At 37.6% G+C, this 15742-nt stretch overlaps 1 protein-coding gene across 9 annotated transcripts in view; it reads left to right on the top strand.

The window, feature by feature from the left end:
* Positions 1-15742, top strand: part of TADA2A (transcriptional adaptor 2A) — an 82285-nt gene that overhangs the window by 35917 nt on the left and 30626 nt on the right. For 7 of the 9 annotated variants that reach the window (XM_058283208.2, XM_058283212.2, XM_058283210.2 and 4 more), the window contains exons 3-6: positions 5347-5453; positions 6390-6449; positions 13473-13564; positions 15418-15575. In XM_058283208.2, the coding sequence (XP_058139191.1) occupies positions 5347-5453; positions 6390-6449; positions 13473-13564; positions 15418-15575 (417 nt within the window). The remainder of the gene's footprint in view (positions 1-5346; positions 5454-6389; positions 6450-13472; positions 13565-15417; positions 15576-15742) is intronic. The other 2 variants (XM_071210522.1, XM_058283213.2) reach the window with 1 other exon arrangement.

Here is a 15742-nt window from a genome sequence, read left to right as displayed (position 1 = left end):
CCTCCGATGTGGGAGAGAGACACCCAACCGCCTGAGCCACCTCAGCTCCCTGGTTTGTTGTATCTCTCATTGTCTCTCCTCTTTGTCTCTTGTTGTGCCAGCTCACCTTCACCAGGAGGCCCTGGGAAATAAACCCGAGATTCTCTGATGTGGTAGATGGGAGCCCAATTGCTTGAGCCACATCTACTTCCCCCTACAATTGTTTGGATTGCACATTTCATGCAGTTGTTTTACCTCCAATAGAAAACTTCCTTTCCTCTGTTTCTTCTGAGAACTTTGATGTGTTCATTGTTTGAATGCAGAATTTTCTCCCCAGCTCCTATGATTTAAGTCTGTCCCTCCCTCAGTGCCCCCTTTTCCTTACAACTTTTCAGTTCTGCGACCTGTCCTGTCTCTCAGCACTTCAGTTACCCCACCTCATCTTTTCTTTTTTCTGTGAGACTTTTCTGACTCCAGTTTCTACCCTCCTTAGGGTATCCCAGTCTGGGGACCCAGGAGGGGTGAATCCAGAAAAGTCTGTTTTGCATTTAGTTGGTCCAGCCAACAGTAACTGAATTGTTTGTGTGCATCTCTTACCAACAGTTCTGTAGCAGTCTCTTTTTTTCCCCTTGCAGGCCCTTTTGTATGCAGTATGCCTCATCTACATGTATTCCTCTTCCCTGGGTTCTGCAGACTTGTGTTCCTGTCCCTGGATATGCATGTGGTTCTCACTTACTGTTGTGAGTGGCTCTATAATCTGCATCCATAGCATGAGGGACTTGGGCTGTGCCGCCTCTGTGCTACTTCTAGGCTGTGCAGGTCTGAGTGAGTGGGAGCAGTCCAGATATTGTTTCCAGGAAGAATATCTCCTTCCTGATCTTGGGGATTACTTTTCTTTTCCTTTGATCTAGCATTTATAGTGTCTTTTACCAGTCTCTATCCTCCAGAGTTCCAAGCAAGTAGAATTTGCCCTTTTATTAGTGGATTCTGAGAGGAGACTTTTCCAGGGGATGTATTGTATCACTGTGTTGATAATGTCTTGCAGCTTAGCTTTTCACCAGTCTCTCATCTGATAGTGGGGCCAACAGGCCTGGTTTCTCCCCAGGTAGTGGACACTTGGCATCCTTGGGAGGAGGGTATCCCAAAGAAGCGGGCCTCTTGGAGGGACCTGTTTGAAGCAGGGGAAGAAGAAGTAGACCTTTGAGGTTGACAGTTTCTGAGGTCATGCAGCTGTTAAATAAATAGCCCAGTATTGCTCAGCTTCAGAGACTCTCGCACTTGAAGAGAAATAGAACTTGACCTGCTGAGAACTCCGCTAAAGGACTATATGAGGGAAACAGGATTATTCTCAGGGCCTGCGATAGGATTTTGGGCCTTTTTTTTTTTCTTCTCGATTTTTAAAAGTTCTTTGTACATTAAGGATTTTAGTCCTTTATCCATGGTGTGTAGCAAATATTTTCTTCCAATTTGTCATTTGTCTTTTTACTTTGCTTATGGTGTTTTCTTGCCAACTGGAGTTTGCTTTGTTTTTGTTAATGTAGTCAAATTATTAAACTTTTTTTGCATCTAGATTTTGAATAATGGTTAAAAAAAAAAAAGCCTTTCTCTACTCCTGGATTATAGAACACTTCTGGAGTACTTTTTTAGGGCATTTTGTCTCTGAGTATCAGGAACCGCAAAACCCTTCAGAAACTTATTCACTGAGCAGTTCTAGTAAGAAGGAAATATATATCCTGGGGAACAAAAGTGATAGTTTTCTATATAGGAATATTGATCTTAGCATTGTTTATAAAAGTAAAAAATTGGAAACACCATAAATGCTCACCTGTGGAGAACTGGTTAGGTTAATTATTTCAGTGGCTTTATCAGACCCATTAATCTCTGTCTATAATACTTTTAAATTCCTTTTTACTGTTGGGAAATAAAATATATAGATAATATAACATCTACACATATGACTTCAAAAACAAATGCTGCCCTAACTATAATTAAAAGGATAAATAAATAGTAATTTATAATAAAATATATTATAAATTGCATCTCAATATATTCAGGCATATCTGTAGTAGAAAACAATGACTTACATAGTCAGATTCTTGCACCATCTGTTGAATCACCATGAATCCTACACTACAAATACAGAATGATTCAGACGTATTATACTGGTGACTCAAATAGCACAAGCTTGAATAACTCTTGGCAAAATTCTGAACAAAGCAAAATATTCTCCTCTAGAATTACATGTAACTGTTTTCCTGGGAAATGCAGTATGTTTTAAAATGAGAATATTTTGTGTTATATGTAATACAGAATTAAATTCTAGGCTCATGTAACTATCACCTGTTTGAATGTATGGTGGGACATTTGAAAGTTGTACAGGCACGTTCCACCAGATGGTGAGACACATCTTATATAGGACTGCATTGAGCATTGCAGGCTGTCTAGCACTCCTGATCTTTGCCTGCTTAATCAGTAGCTCTCACCAGTCATTGTGGCAAAAAACCTTCTCAGATTTCCAAATTGCCATCCTAGGAAGCGGTATAACTCGTTGAGAACTGTTAATTGATACAATGGATTATAATACATCCATTAAAAAGAACGAGAAAGATTTATATGAACTTTCATGAAAAGATGTCCACAATATATTGTCAAGTGAAAATAGCAGGCTACAATACAAAACATGTTTAGTATTCCATGTTTAAATACATACATATATACATAGAAGGGCTAGAAGAATATCAAGATGTTTAATAGTGGACATTTCTGGATAGTGGGATTATGGATGACATACTTTATTCTTTATACCATATGGATTACTTTTACAAAATAATTGTTGATTGATGTAGGAGTTTAAAAGCTTCTTACCAGGGAAGCTGACTTGGCCCAATGAATAGGGCATCCGCCTACCACATGGGAGGTCTGCAGTTCAAACCCCAGGCCTCCTTGACCCATGTGGAGCTGGCCCATGTGCAGTGCTGATGCGCGCAAGGAGTGCTATGCCACGCAGGGGTGTTCCCTGCTTAGGGGAGCCCCACGTGCAAGGAGTGCGCCCTGTGAGGAGAGCTGCCCAGCGCAAAAGAAAGTGCAGCCTGCCCAAGAATGGCACCACACACACGGAGAGCTGGCACGGCAAGAAGACCCAACAAAAAGAAACACAGATTCCCAGTGCTGCTGATAAGGATAGAAGCGGTCACAGAAGAACACACAGTGAATGGACACAGAGAGCAGACAGCTGTGGGGGGGAGAGGGAGGGGAGAGAAATACATAAAAAATAAGTCTTTATTTAAAAAAAAAAGCTTATCAAAATGTGGTATATCCATGAAATGGAATATTACTCAGCTGTTAAAAGGAGTGTAATACTGATGTGAATGAACTGCAGAAACATTTTGTGAAGTGAAAGAAGCCAGACACAAAAGGTCATGTGTTATATAGTTCTATTTATATGAAATATTCAGAATAAATCTATAGAGACAGAAAGCAGGGGCTGGGGGGAGTAGAAAGTGACTGACTACAGGGTGTCCTTTAGGGGTAATGAAAATGGTTTGGAACTCGATAATGGTGATGATTGCACAACATTGTGAATGTACTAAATGCCACTGAATTGCACACTTCAGAGTGTTTAATGTTAGGTTATGTGAATTTCACCTCAAACTATATTTTACTCTGGTCAGTGACTGATGCTTTTCTTAAGGAAAGAGAAACAAACTTAGATCAGTAAAATAATAGAAAGCAAGGAGGAGGTGATTTGGTAAAAATTAATGTCAAGTACTTAAACAATTTTCATGCTTCCATGTCAGAATTTGACATGGGAGAGGTGGAGTAGTTGTTGTTTTATACATTTAACTTGAACTTGCTGCCAGAAGTATATTTCTTTCTCCTGTGAATTTCCTTCAGTTAAGTCTTCATTAAGAAACAAATGAAAAGAACAGTTATCACCACATGGAGGAGAGAAAGGTACCTTGAAGAATATTTCTTGAATTTTTAGGGAGGAAAATGATAAAATGTGAGAATGTGAGAAATCCTGCTTCAGACTAAACAAATTGAGTCCCTTGATATATTTCCTTTTTATTTTTAGTTAGTACTTTTTAATTTTTTAATTTTTGTTTTTTGAGGTCTGGGGCTTAGGATAGAACCTGGGAATTCTATGTAGGAAACAGGAAACCAGAGCTCAGCCACTGAGCTACACTGACTTCTTTGAGTTGATTTTTTTTGTTTATTTGTTGTTTGTTTTGTTTTTAGGAAGTACCAGGGATCAAACCCTGGACCTCATATGTAGGAAGCTGGTGCTCAATCACTGAGCCACCACATCCACTCCCTTTATGTACTTTCAAGGTCTGTGTTTTTTTTTTTTTTTTTTTTTTTTTGAGTTAGGCCAGTAATTTATTCAGGTAGGGAGGGAAGAGAAATGGGAGAAAACAGCAGAAAATAACAGAGCAGGGGTCCTACGTAGTGAGGAAGGAGATGAAAAGGAATGAAGAGGGCTAATTTACAAGCTACAGTTCCCCATTATAAATTATAAGTCCCCAGGTTTACCTGCGTGGTCACATGGCAGAGAAAAATGGCTACAGCAGCGCACAGAGGGCAGGAGAGGTCCGCAGGCAAAAGAGCAGGGCGAGACAGTGGTCTGTGTTTTCTTAGACTCCTACTTTGATCACAGAAAACAACTCTGCTAAATTGCCCTAACTCCAGAGATGTGGAGTTTGGGGCACTGGGGATACTTACATCTACAATTTTATGACTTTAGAGAATTTGGATTCTATTCTTTGCCTTAATGTATTAGAGTCATTTGAACTGGAGAAAGGCCTACCCTGTTCTGTGCTTAGCGTGGAGGAAAGGGAGGACCTTTCCTTCGTTTAAACCCCAACTCAAATATAAAATAATAAATCCCAAGACATATTTAAGGGGTTTCTTTTTTCCTCAAGTTATTATGGAAATTTTCAAATATATAGAAAAATTGAAAGAACAGTACAGTGATTACTTATATTCCTACTACCCAGATTCAACATTTGTTAACGTTTTGTCCGAGTTGTTACCTATATATGTGTTGTATGCATTTTTTTTCCCTGGACCTGAACCATTGGAAAATAAATTGCAGATATCATGACACTTCCAGTTAATGTGTTCGTACAGTTCTCTACAGGGCCCATATCTACTTAAATGCTGTCTGAAGTAGTATGCTATACAATGTAGAAAGGAACAAAGCTGTGCTGAACTAAAGTGGCATAATTTTTGTTTTCTCTTATTTGGAATGAGCACATCTTGTCTCAAATTTTACAGTTCAGCTTCCTACCTGTGTAGTCATTTGCAGATGTTTACCTTCTTGCACTAAAGATAAGGTGTTTTGAAGTTATTTTTTCTTTGTTCTAGATGATCCCTCTGATAAGCCCCCTTGCCGAGGCTGCTCCTCCTACCTCATGGAGCCTTATATCAAGTGTGCTGAGTGTGGACCACCTCCTTTCTTTCTCTGCTTGCAGGTAACTCCCTAAAGAGAGGCTTGTCTCTCCTAGCCAAGTTTTATGGATATAGTAAATTCAGGCATTACTATTGCTTAACAGGACCATACTTTATTAACCTATTCTTTCTACTCAATCCTCCATCACACATTTTAACAGTGAAAAGCTGAAACAGAACAGGTGAATGAAGACAGATTGTTGAATATTTTACATCTCTATAGCAATCTAATGCTTAACACTGTTTTTGTCAGTAGATTTAAAGAATTGAGACTACAGCCGTGACTGTTTATTGTCTTGTTGAAAACTTATATCTGGTCAGGTAACAAACAAGGGAACAAATTATGTTGTGGATGTTGATGATAGTACTGCTACTAATTAGGAGTGCTTACTCTGCCAGGCACTATTCTGAGTACTTTACACAAATTATCCCTTTTAATCATCCCTCATTTTATAGATGAAGACACTTATGCAAAGAGAGTTTAGGCAAATTGCTCAAGTTCACAAACCAAATACCATGTTTTATGAGATCTAAAATGCTATGGTCTCAGTTTCAGAAATGTGTAAACAGAGCCGATAGAAATTATAATACTTCCAATTATATTCACCTGACTCAGGTGAATCCTGAATCAGGATTTTAAAATATGAAAAGATGTGTCTTAGTATTGCTGGAATACATTAAATATGAGGCTGGAATTCAAATTTACACCATCTGATTCCCGGGCTTATGCATTTATTGATGTTGCCTTAGGCAAAAAATTTTTTTCCAGATTGTTTTTTTCTCTATGAGGGCTACTAAAAAACTGATCCTATTGCATCCTATTGCAGCTGCAGACAATATTAAATAAATTCCTCTTAAACTCTTATTGTAAGAATAAACTACCCACAAACCATTTTCTCTCTTATAAGAGAATCTCAAAAAGTAACCTTTGGGCAACTTAATTTTTCTTTGTTTTGCAGTGTTTCACTCGAGGATTTGAGTACAAGAAACATCAAAGTGATCATACTTATGAAATAATGGTAATAATGAAGTCATAGGAATGTCTGTTATTTTTTCAAATTTTTATATGGGGAGTTTTGTTTGCTTTTTTCCATCTCTAAGTATCTCTTTTCCTCTTCTTTTTTCCTCTTCTGAATTTGGTAATCATTGCCCAGTAAGTTTTTTAGGGTTTTCTGACCTAAGGCATTTAAGTCCAAAAGTAGCTTTTTTGTTGTTTTGTTTTAGGAGGTATTGGGGATTGAACCCAGGAGCTTATACCTACACTCAAACACTGACCTGCACTAGCTCTGCCAAAAAAAGATTTATACACTCAGATTTTTGTTTCAAATTTAGAAGGAATTTAAAAGAAGTGTTTTTTGAAATTTACTGTTAGGAAGATAAGAAGTATGTTGCTTTTAACATTCATTGATAAACATATAGCAAATGCATTGTTAACTGTATTTTGGCTAAGAGTATTTGTATGTGGTTCATGTGAGCATTTGTGAAGTTTATGTCTGGCACTTCATCCCCCTGCCTTTGGGAAACTAGTTTTCCAGAGTTATCTACATATAAAATGAACACATTGCAAATGAGATAATTAATACAGAAAATCACTTTGAAAGGATAGGCTGGTTTATAGGCTGGAATAAGACTTGGCTGTAATTTGAGTGTATTGCCACCTCTGAAAAAAAAAAAGATGCAGGTGTTGGTAGTAGTCTTTCAAGTCCTCCTCAGGAGATGAGTGCTCTAATAAGTCAAAGTGAATATCTGGGGTGCTTGGCAGATAGTTTTATCAGTTATTGGTACATATGAAGATATCATTTACTCTCCTAGTTAACTAAGCAGTTTTCTGATATTTGACCTCCCATGTAATTTTTCTTAAAGGAAAGAATGCTGGCTGGGCACCTGCTTGACAGTAATAATTTCACATTGTAGATTAATCAGTTGGTACTGTATTAGATTTCTATCGCTGCTGAAACAATTTGCCAAAAATGAAATGGCTTAAAGCATAACAAACTTACCTCATGCTTCTAAAGGTCAGAAGTCCAGTAGACTGCTGGTTTGCTCCAGGTTCGAGGCTTTGGTGGGGCTGAGCACTTGTCTGAAGGCCCTGGGGGATAATCTTTTTCCATGCTTATTCAGATTGTGATCCGAATATATTTCTGCCCTGCTGTAGGACTGAGGTCCCTGTTTCCTTAGTGGCTGTTGGCCAAGGGCATTCTCAGTTTGTAGAGGCTGCCTGCACTCCCTTGCTCCTGGCCCCCTTTCTCCAGCTATAAAGCCTGTGCAACTGAAGTCCTTCCCTTGCTTGGAAATTCTCTGACTTCTCCTTTTGCCTCATCTCTCCTGCCTCTTCCTGTTTTGAATCTCTCTGGCTGACTCTGTTGCCTTCCTCTTCTACTTTTAAGGATTTATGGGATTACATTGGGCCCACCTGGATAATCCAGGACCATCTCCCTATATTAAGGTCAGTTGATTGGCAACCTTACTTCTAGCGTCAAAGACCCTTTGCAGCAGTCCATAGTTAGTGTCTGATTGAATAACTAGGGCACGGGAATCTTGGTATGGGGATGGGGAGACACATCTTTAGAATTCTGCCTACTACAGCATTATAGTGTATTTTCTTTAGACTCTTTAAAGTTTAGAAAGGGTAAATCAGTATCTCTTAGGTCTGATCATAGGTGGGGTCCTGTTAAGATGAGTTTCTATGCCTATAATGTTGAGAGTCAGATCCTAGACCGTAAGGAATTAATCAGAGAAACACTACTTTGTAAGAGTTCCTGGCAACCAAATCTCTAGTCTTCCCTTTCTAAACACCTTTCACCTTTTAAACAATGTTTTCACTAATTAGAAGACTTGAGGTATAATTTTTTTCCCTTTTGTTTAGTTGCAAAAAAGCGTTGGAAAAGGGTGGTCAAAATAAGAGTTCATTTCACCAAGATTATCAGATTTTCAGAAAATGATGTGTATATGGGAAGAAAACTGGCTTATTCTTTCCAGATTCACATAAAAATGCCTAGAGCCAGATGCAAATTTATTAATTTGAACTGTGAAAATAATTCCTTAGAAGATAGTGCACAGTAGCTGGGTTAAGTTGGTGAGTCATGCTTATCTACTGTGCGAAAGCTGGGCACCATGTCTTCTGCATAATGCTGAAGGCACAAAATTTCACTCCACGTCCACTTAATTCATCTGATTACATCATCTTCTCTTAGAATTTCAACACCCAAGCAAACAGTTCTCAAAATTCTGTCTTTTATTTTGGGGAGCTTTTGAGGGTTACTTATATACTGCCTTTTTATTTGGCCAATGTTATCTCTTGCCTGTGAATCTTTCCTTTTATAGGAACAATGAGTAAATTTTGATTTTCTACACATGAAACAACTAAAAACTTGATTTTTTTTCTTTTTTTTTTTTGCATATGAAACCTCAGATAACTTTAAGTTGCTTCAGTACTTTTGTCATCTCACAGTGCTATATTTTTGGAAGTTACTCATTCTTTCGTGGGTGGTGCTTTAATCAAGATTTCTGAGTTCTGTGCCTATTTTTGTCTTGTAAGTTTTAGAACCTTAAACAAGTCAAGCAGCTCTTTCTGCCCCACCCTTTATATCAGTAATTCTTAAACTTTACAGCGTAAGAATCACAGGATCTTGTTAAAAATGTAGATTTAAAAACAAAAAAACAAAAAAAAAACTAAAATAATAAAAAAATGAAAAAGATTTCTAGGCCCTACTCTTAGAGATTTTGGTTCAGTAGGGCTAATCGAATAGTAATTATTCAACTTTTAAGAAAATCTGCCTTATGCCTTTGTGTGTATGTCTGTGTGTATACAAGGTTTTTTCTTGTTTACCCCATAATAAAGTTGGTAAGGACTAATTATTTAATATTCTAAAATACAATTTTAGAAATCACATGGCCTCTTTAATAAATGTGTGAGTTGTCATATTTACATGTCTTTGTAGTACTTGCTGCAAGATTGAGAGTGATAATTATGAACTTAATATAGATGTAGACTCAAATTTCTTTTTTGGATTTCAGAGTGCCTCATGTGCTGGGTATGTACATGGTGTGTGCTCAGGTAAAAATATGTTTTGCTAATTGGTAGTGTAATTTCACAAAAATCATCACAGATATTCTTGTCATTTTAAAAAGATATAATTTCTAAATGCCTGTGTAATCTGAAGATTTAACTGTCACTTTTTTTTTTTTAGCTTTTCATTAGTGAAAAATTACAAATATATACAGAAGAAGAATGGTGTTTTGGTTATCTGTTTCCACATAACAGCTCCCTAAAAACTTAGTGACTTAAAGTAACAACCATTTTATGATCTCCACAGTTCTGTGGGTCAGGAATCCAGATGGACCATAGTAAAGATGGCTTTCTTCTCCACATGATGTGTGGAGGTGGAAGTCCAAGAGGCTTTTCTTTCACACGCTTCCTGTATACATGGTATCCCTGATAGGAAGTTTGAATTGGCTGGGGGTTAGCTGAACATCTTAAGTGCCTAAGGCGTTGATTCTTCTCCTTGTAGTCTTAGGGCCCCTCGCTTTCCATATTGCCTCTGACTCCATGGCCTCTTCACATGGTCTTTCCAGCAAGAGGCTGCCAGCCCAGAATTCTTTATCCGGCAAAATTGTCCTTTAAATATGAAGGTGAGTTTAAAATATTCACGAACAAACAGAAACTAGTTTGTAAAAAAGAATCCACTTTTGCAGGAAATATTAAAGGCTAGATTTCTTGTATGGTAGCTCAGGGCTTCCAAGAGTGTAAAGTGAAAGTTGTTAGGCCTTTTTAAGCAAGTTCAAGTCCAGCCTATATTAAAAGGACCACACAAAGGCATGGAATGCAGAAAGAGTTCATTGGGGGCCACCAGTGTAACCAAATTACACACTTAGTATAATAAATTTCCAAATAGTCATCACCAGCTCTTAAAATTATCAAATCATGGCCAATTTTATTTCCTCGAAACCCTACCCTAAGATTATTGTGAAGCAAATCTCCCAGACTTCATGTCATCTCATCTGTAAATGTATCATTAGGTATCTCTAAAATTTATCAATAATTCAGTCACTTTGTACATTTTCCCAGTTGTCTCTTTTTTTATTTTAAAGATTTATTTTATTTCTTTCTTTCCCCTTTCCCCCTGTTGTCTGCTCTCTGTGTCCATTTGCTGTGTGTTCTGCGTCTGCTTGCACCGTCAGGCAGCACCAGGAAACCACATCTCTTTTTTGTTGCGTCATCTTGCTGTGTCATCTCTCCATGTGTGTGGTGCCACTCTTGGGTGGACTGCGCTTTTTTCATGCGGAGTGGCTCTCCTTATGGGGTGCACTCCTTGCGTGCAGCAGCACTGTGCATGAGCCAGCTTACCACATGGGGCAGGAGGCCCTGGGGATCGAACCCTGGACCCTCCATATGGTAGGTGGACACTCTATCAGTTGAGCCATGTCTGCTTCCCCCAGTTGTCTCTTAAAGGCTTGTTTAATCCCTGCTCCTTTCACCCTTGAAGCAATCATATTCTGGATTTATATCACCATAGGTCAGTTTTTGCCTATTTTAGAACTTTCATAAATGAAATCATATTGTATTTTGCTCTTTTGTTTCTGGCTTCTTTCACCCAGCATTCTTTTGAAGTTTATTCATGTTGTTGTGTATGCTAGTAGTTCATTCCCTTTTAATCCTGAATAATATTCTGTTGTATGAACATATAAAGTTTTCTCATCTATTGATGAACACCTGGGCTTTCCATGGTTTTTAGCTCTTAGGAATAAAAATGTTATTTCTTTTCATTTTTCTGCTGTAAATCCTGAGTGAAATTGTTGGTTTATAGAGTAAATGATTGTTTAAATTTTTAATAAACTGCCAAAAATTTTTCCAAGAAGGTTGTATCATTTTACACCTCTACCAGCAGTGCTTTGAGAGTTCTGACTGCTCCATATTCTCACCAGCATTTGGCGTTGTTGGTCTCAATAACTTTCATTCTCATTCATTTTAGCTGTTCTAGTGAGGTGGAAGTGGTAGCATATTTTTTTTCCTTTTGCAGTTTGTTCTAATTGGGATACCAATAAGGTCCATCCATTGCAGTGGTTGCCCCTTAAGAAGACTCTTATTTTGTGGGTTCTTTCTCCCTCCATATTGCTTTCTCTCTTTCTCATTTTTTCAGTTTATTTGCTTTTTGAAAAATGAGTTGTTTGTCTTATAGATGTTAAGACGGTTTGGATTTTGCTGATTAACAACTTCTGTCTTCTGTGTTTCCTGTCAGTTGGCACTTAAATTTTATAGGCTAAATCAGTCTCAGGTTTGATTTTAACAACTTATGATCATTGCTTACATCTGTTAATTCAACAGGGCTTGTAATATAGTGATCTTTTAATTCTATTATTTTAATTTATAAGAATAATTAAATTAAAAAAAACTTAGCATCATTATCTTTTTGGTTACCCTGAGTTAAAAGTTTTTACAGGAAAGACAGGATAAGTGCATATTTCCTTTTATATATTAGTTTTGAAAATATGAATTGGTTCCCTGGTATCCTGCAGCAATTTAAACTATTTGATGTGTTTCAGTCCTTTCCATTTATCCTTACTCATGCTCAAAATGTCCCTCTTTGATTAGTGCGAGCCTCTCTAAGTTGGCTCCTGAATCCTTTTTTTTTTTTTCAAAGATTTATTTATTCCCCCTCCCTTGTTGTCTGTTTTCTGTGTCTGTTTGCTGCATGTTCTTCTTTGTCCGCTTCTGTTGTTGTCAGTGGCACAGAAATCTGTGTTTCTTTTTGTTGCGTCATATTGTGTCAGCTCTCCATGTGTGTGGCACCATTCTTGGGCAGGCTGCACTTTCTTTCATGCTGGGCGGCTCTCCTTACGGGGTAACACTCCTTGCGCGTGGGACTCCCCTATGTGGGGACACCCCTGCATGGCAGGGCACTCCTTGCATGCATCAGCACTGTGCATGGGCCAGCTGCACACGAGGTTTGAACCGCGGACCTCCCATGTGGTAGGCAGACGCCCTAACCACTGGGCCAAGTCCACTTCCCCTGAATCCTTTTGATATGTCTTTGAGAGAGCTTCTTTGTGTTCTGGTATGACAAGATGTTCTAGGTTTATTTTGTACATTTCTTGACCCAGATCTGGAATCAGCCTGATTCCTTTTAGTGGGAAATGGTATTTAAAGACTTCAAGCTGGGCACTAGAAATGCTCATTGCTCCTGGATTGGTCATTATCTCTAGAATTGGTGCTAGAACTTTCCAGGGGACACATTTAAGAATTTTCTTCTCTTTCTCTTTTTTTTTCCTTTTAGATAAATACAACTAATGTGAACATTTAGAATTCACACTAAAATTTTTAATTCAAATATAGGACTTGAAGTTTTTATATAACCTTGTACATCTTATATATTATCCTTTTCCCCATGCCAAGAATTCACTTCCCAATGACACCAATATAATCACTTACTTGCTGTACACCACAACACATAAACATTCCATAATCTCAGAATACTAACAACAATTCTTGTTCATAAGGTATATTCTATTAGTGATATACAAGTAAATTTCTGTGTTTTAAAGTCTTAGAAGAGTTCCTTCCTTTCTGTTCCTTCAAATTGATTCACAGGCTTGTTTGTTACATTCTGCTTTTCATTCTTAGGGATTGCATTTTTTAAACTTTTTATAATTGTGTAAAGTATTTATGTTTCCAAAATCAAATTTATGAAATAAGGAATATTCAGAAAGTTCTTTTTTTTTAAGTGTATGGTTTATGCCTCTATTTTGAAAAATTTAAACACATACATATTTGTATTCCCCTCTTTTTTAGTTAAATTGAAGCATACTACTATATTTATCTCTACCTTTATGAAAAGTTTAAAAAATAATTTTTGCCTGAGTTTCACGGGATTTATGGGTGATAATATTTATTGGAGACACATAGCTAACTGTGGCATTAAGGATGGGGGAAGTAGGCATCCAATACCATGAGAAAGACACTCATCAATTAGCTAGTACTACAGTTGGGGTTCCTAGGTTCTATTTCTGTCTCTGTTCTTAGGTAGAACTTTTTTTCTCCTTAGACCTCAGATTTTCCTGTTCTTGATCCCAGCTGGACTGCTCAAGAAGAAATGGCCCTTTTAGAAGCTGTGATGGACTGTGGCTTTGGAAATTGGTGAGAGCTTGGTGCTAAGGGCTGTCCTGCCCTAGCAGACTTAGAGAAGAAGCTGCTGTTGAAGGAAAAAGGGAGGAGTCTTGAAAGGGGAATTCAGTAGCCATATTCTGCTTTCCTACTCACCCATGACTTCGGTATAAGCCTTCTTCCCATCTGCACATTATTTCACCAGGCCAAAATGCCTTAGAGGAGATATGGCATGCTTAGTGGTCCACGACTGTGCAGCTCGAAAAGACCCATGGATGTATCAACACTACATAGTGGGGAAGTTTAGACTTAGCATTCTATGTTTTTAACTGCCTAAGTTCAAGCTTCGTAGACCTGAACAGCTCTCAATACTGTTGCCCTAGGCTGAAACACCACTTTAATAATAAGACCCCTTTCATTTTTACCTTTTTTATCCTTTTCATATTGATGATTTTCATTTTGTGAGCTAGATAGCAGAAACATTATTCAAATATATTTTGTTCTGAATCTGAAGTTTAGGGAGTTAAAACGATTTATCATTATCACATAGTTTATTTTTGGTTTTTGAAGGTACTAGGGATTGAACCTGGGACCTTATACATGTGAGGCACATACTCAACCACTGAACTACACCCACTCCCACATCGCTTCTTAATGAAGGACTCTAACTAGATCCTCCCTGGCCTGATTTCCTAGTATATATAATCTTTCTTGATATTAACCAGAATATACTATGTGCCTCCCTAGTGTCCTGGACCATGAAAAAGACCTGAGTTCAGTTCACATTTTGCTTGTGTTCGTTTATCCAATGTTTATTAAACATAAAATATGTACTATAAGGAATATCAAAGAAGGTAGAAAAAGTGATTGTTCATAAGAGCTTGCTACTCATCTTTGACCTAGTTTTTCATTTTTTGCTTGCTGTTCTAACTCTCTAAAATGGGCTAATATCCCATTCTCCCTTGCCGTTTAGCAAAGACCACAAAATGGACTATTTATTGCTTGTATACCTATTGTGGGTAAGGCACTAAGCTAGGAGGTGAGGAGGCTATAACTAAGAATCAAGACATGAATCCTGCCCTCAGGAAGCTTATAGTCTAGTAGGGGAATCAAAATAAATATACAAATGACTGAAACACACAAAGCAGCGTATACTAATTCCTTCAGATAAGGACAAGTAAAGTGCTGTGGAAGAGAAAAGTTGAGGTGGGGACATTGAGAGCTTTCACTCCATCATCTGGGCTAGGTGTCAAGGGTCATAAGTACAAGTTTACCTTTGTCACTTACTAGCTTTGTATTCTTGAACAAGTTTTTTAACCTCTTTGGGCCTCCTTTTTTCTTTGGTTACGTTGAATTAGTAATAATACCCATGCTAGAAGGTTAATTCTAGGATTAATTTTAATGTATGTTGTACAAGGATTAGTTTAATGTATGTTGTGAATGTTTCTACCTTATAGTAGGAGCACTAGTAAAGCACTAGTAAAGATATGTTTGTTCATGTGAAGTGTTTTGTAAACTATAAAACAGCATACAGATATAGAAAGTATATTTATGTCCATTTTTAATTTTTCAAGTGGCTTATCTATAGCAGTTCTCCTTTGAGCCAGCTGTTTATTTTCTAGTGATTTTTCTTTCTTTTGGTGGAAAGGAAAGAACATTTTAAGATATTGTTTCTGTATTGTAGGATCTGGAACATCAGATTACACTAATACTAGGCTTGCATTTGTCTCATTTTTCTATAATATCTCCATGATAGCACTTTGGAGGTCTCAGATTCCAGACATTGTATGGATATGACTTAAAAGATGGAAAGCACAAACCATACTTTTAGTATTATGCATAAAATGAAAGCACTGCTTCCCTCTCTTTTCCCCATACTCCTTTAGGCAAGATGTAGCCAATCAGATGTGTACCAAGACCAAGGAGGAGTGTGAGAAGCACTATATGAAGCATTTCATTAATAACCCTCTGTTTGCATCTACCTTGCTGAACCTGAAGCAAGCAGAGGAGGCAAAAACTGCTGACACAGCCATTCCATTTCACTGTAAGTACCTCCTTATTTTAGTATGGGATACTTAGCTCATCCTTTGGTTCTATTTCAGTACCAGATAATAGTGGTAAAATGACTTAGACAGCTAAAGAATTTATGGAAGATAGGAGTTAGCAAGGCAGTTATTCTAAGTCAGTACATACTGTGATAGGGAGGGAATG

Source organism: Dasypus novemcinctus, chromosome 21, assembly GCF_030445035.2.
Source record: "Dasypus novemcinctus isolate mDasNov1 chromosome 21, mDasNov1.1.hap2, whole genome shotgun sequence".
Lineage (NCBI taxonomy): Eukaryota > Metazoa > Chordata > Mammalia > Cingulata > Dasypodidae > Dasypus > Dasypus novemcinctus.
The sequence above is the reverse complement of the archived record's forward strand: the minus strand, read 5'-3'. Positions and strand labels throughout refer to the sequence as shown.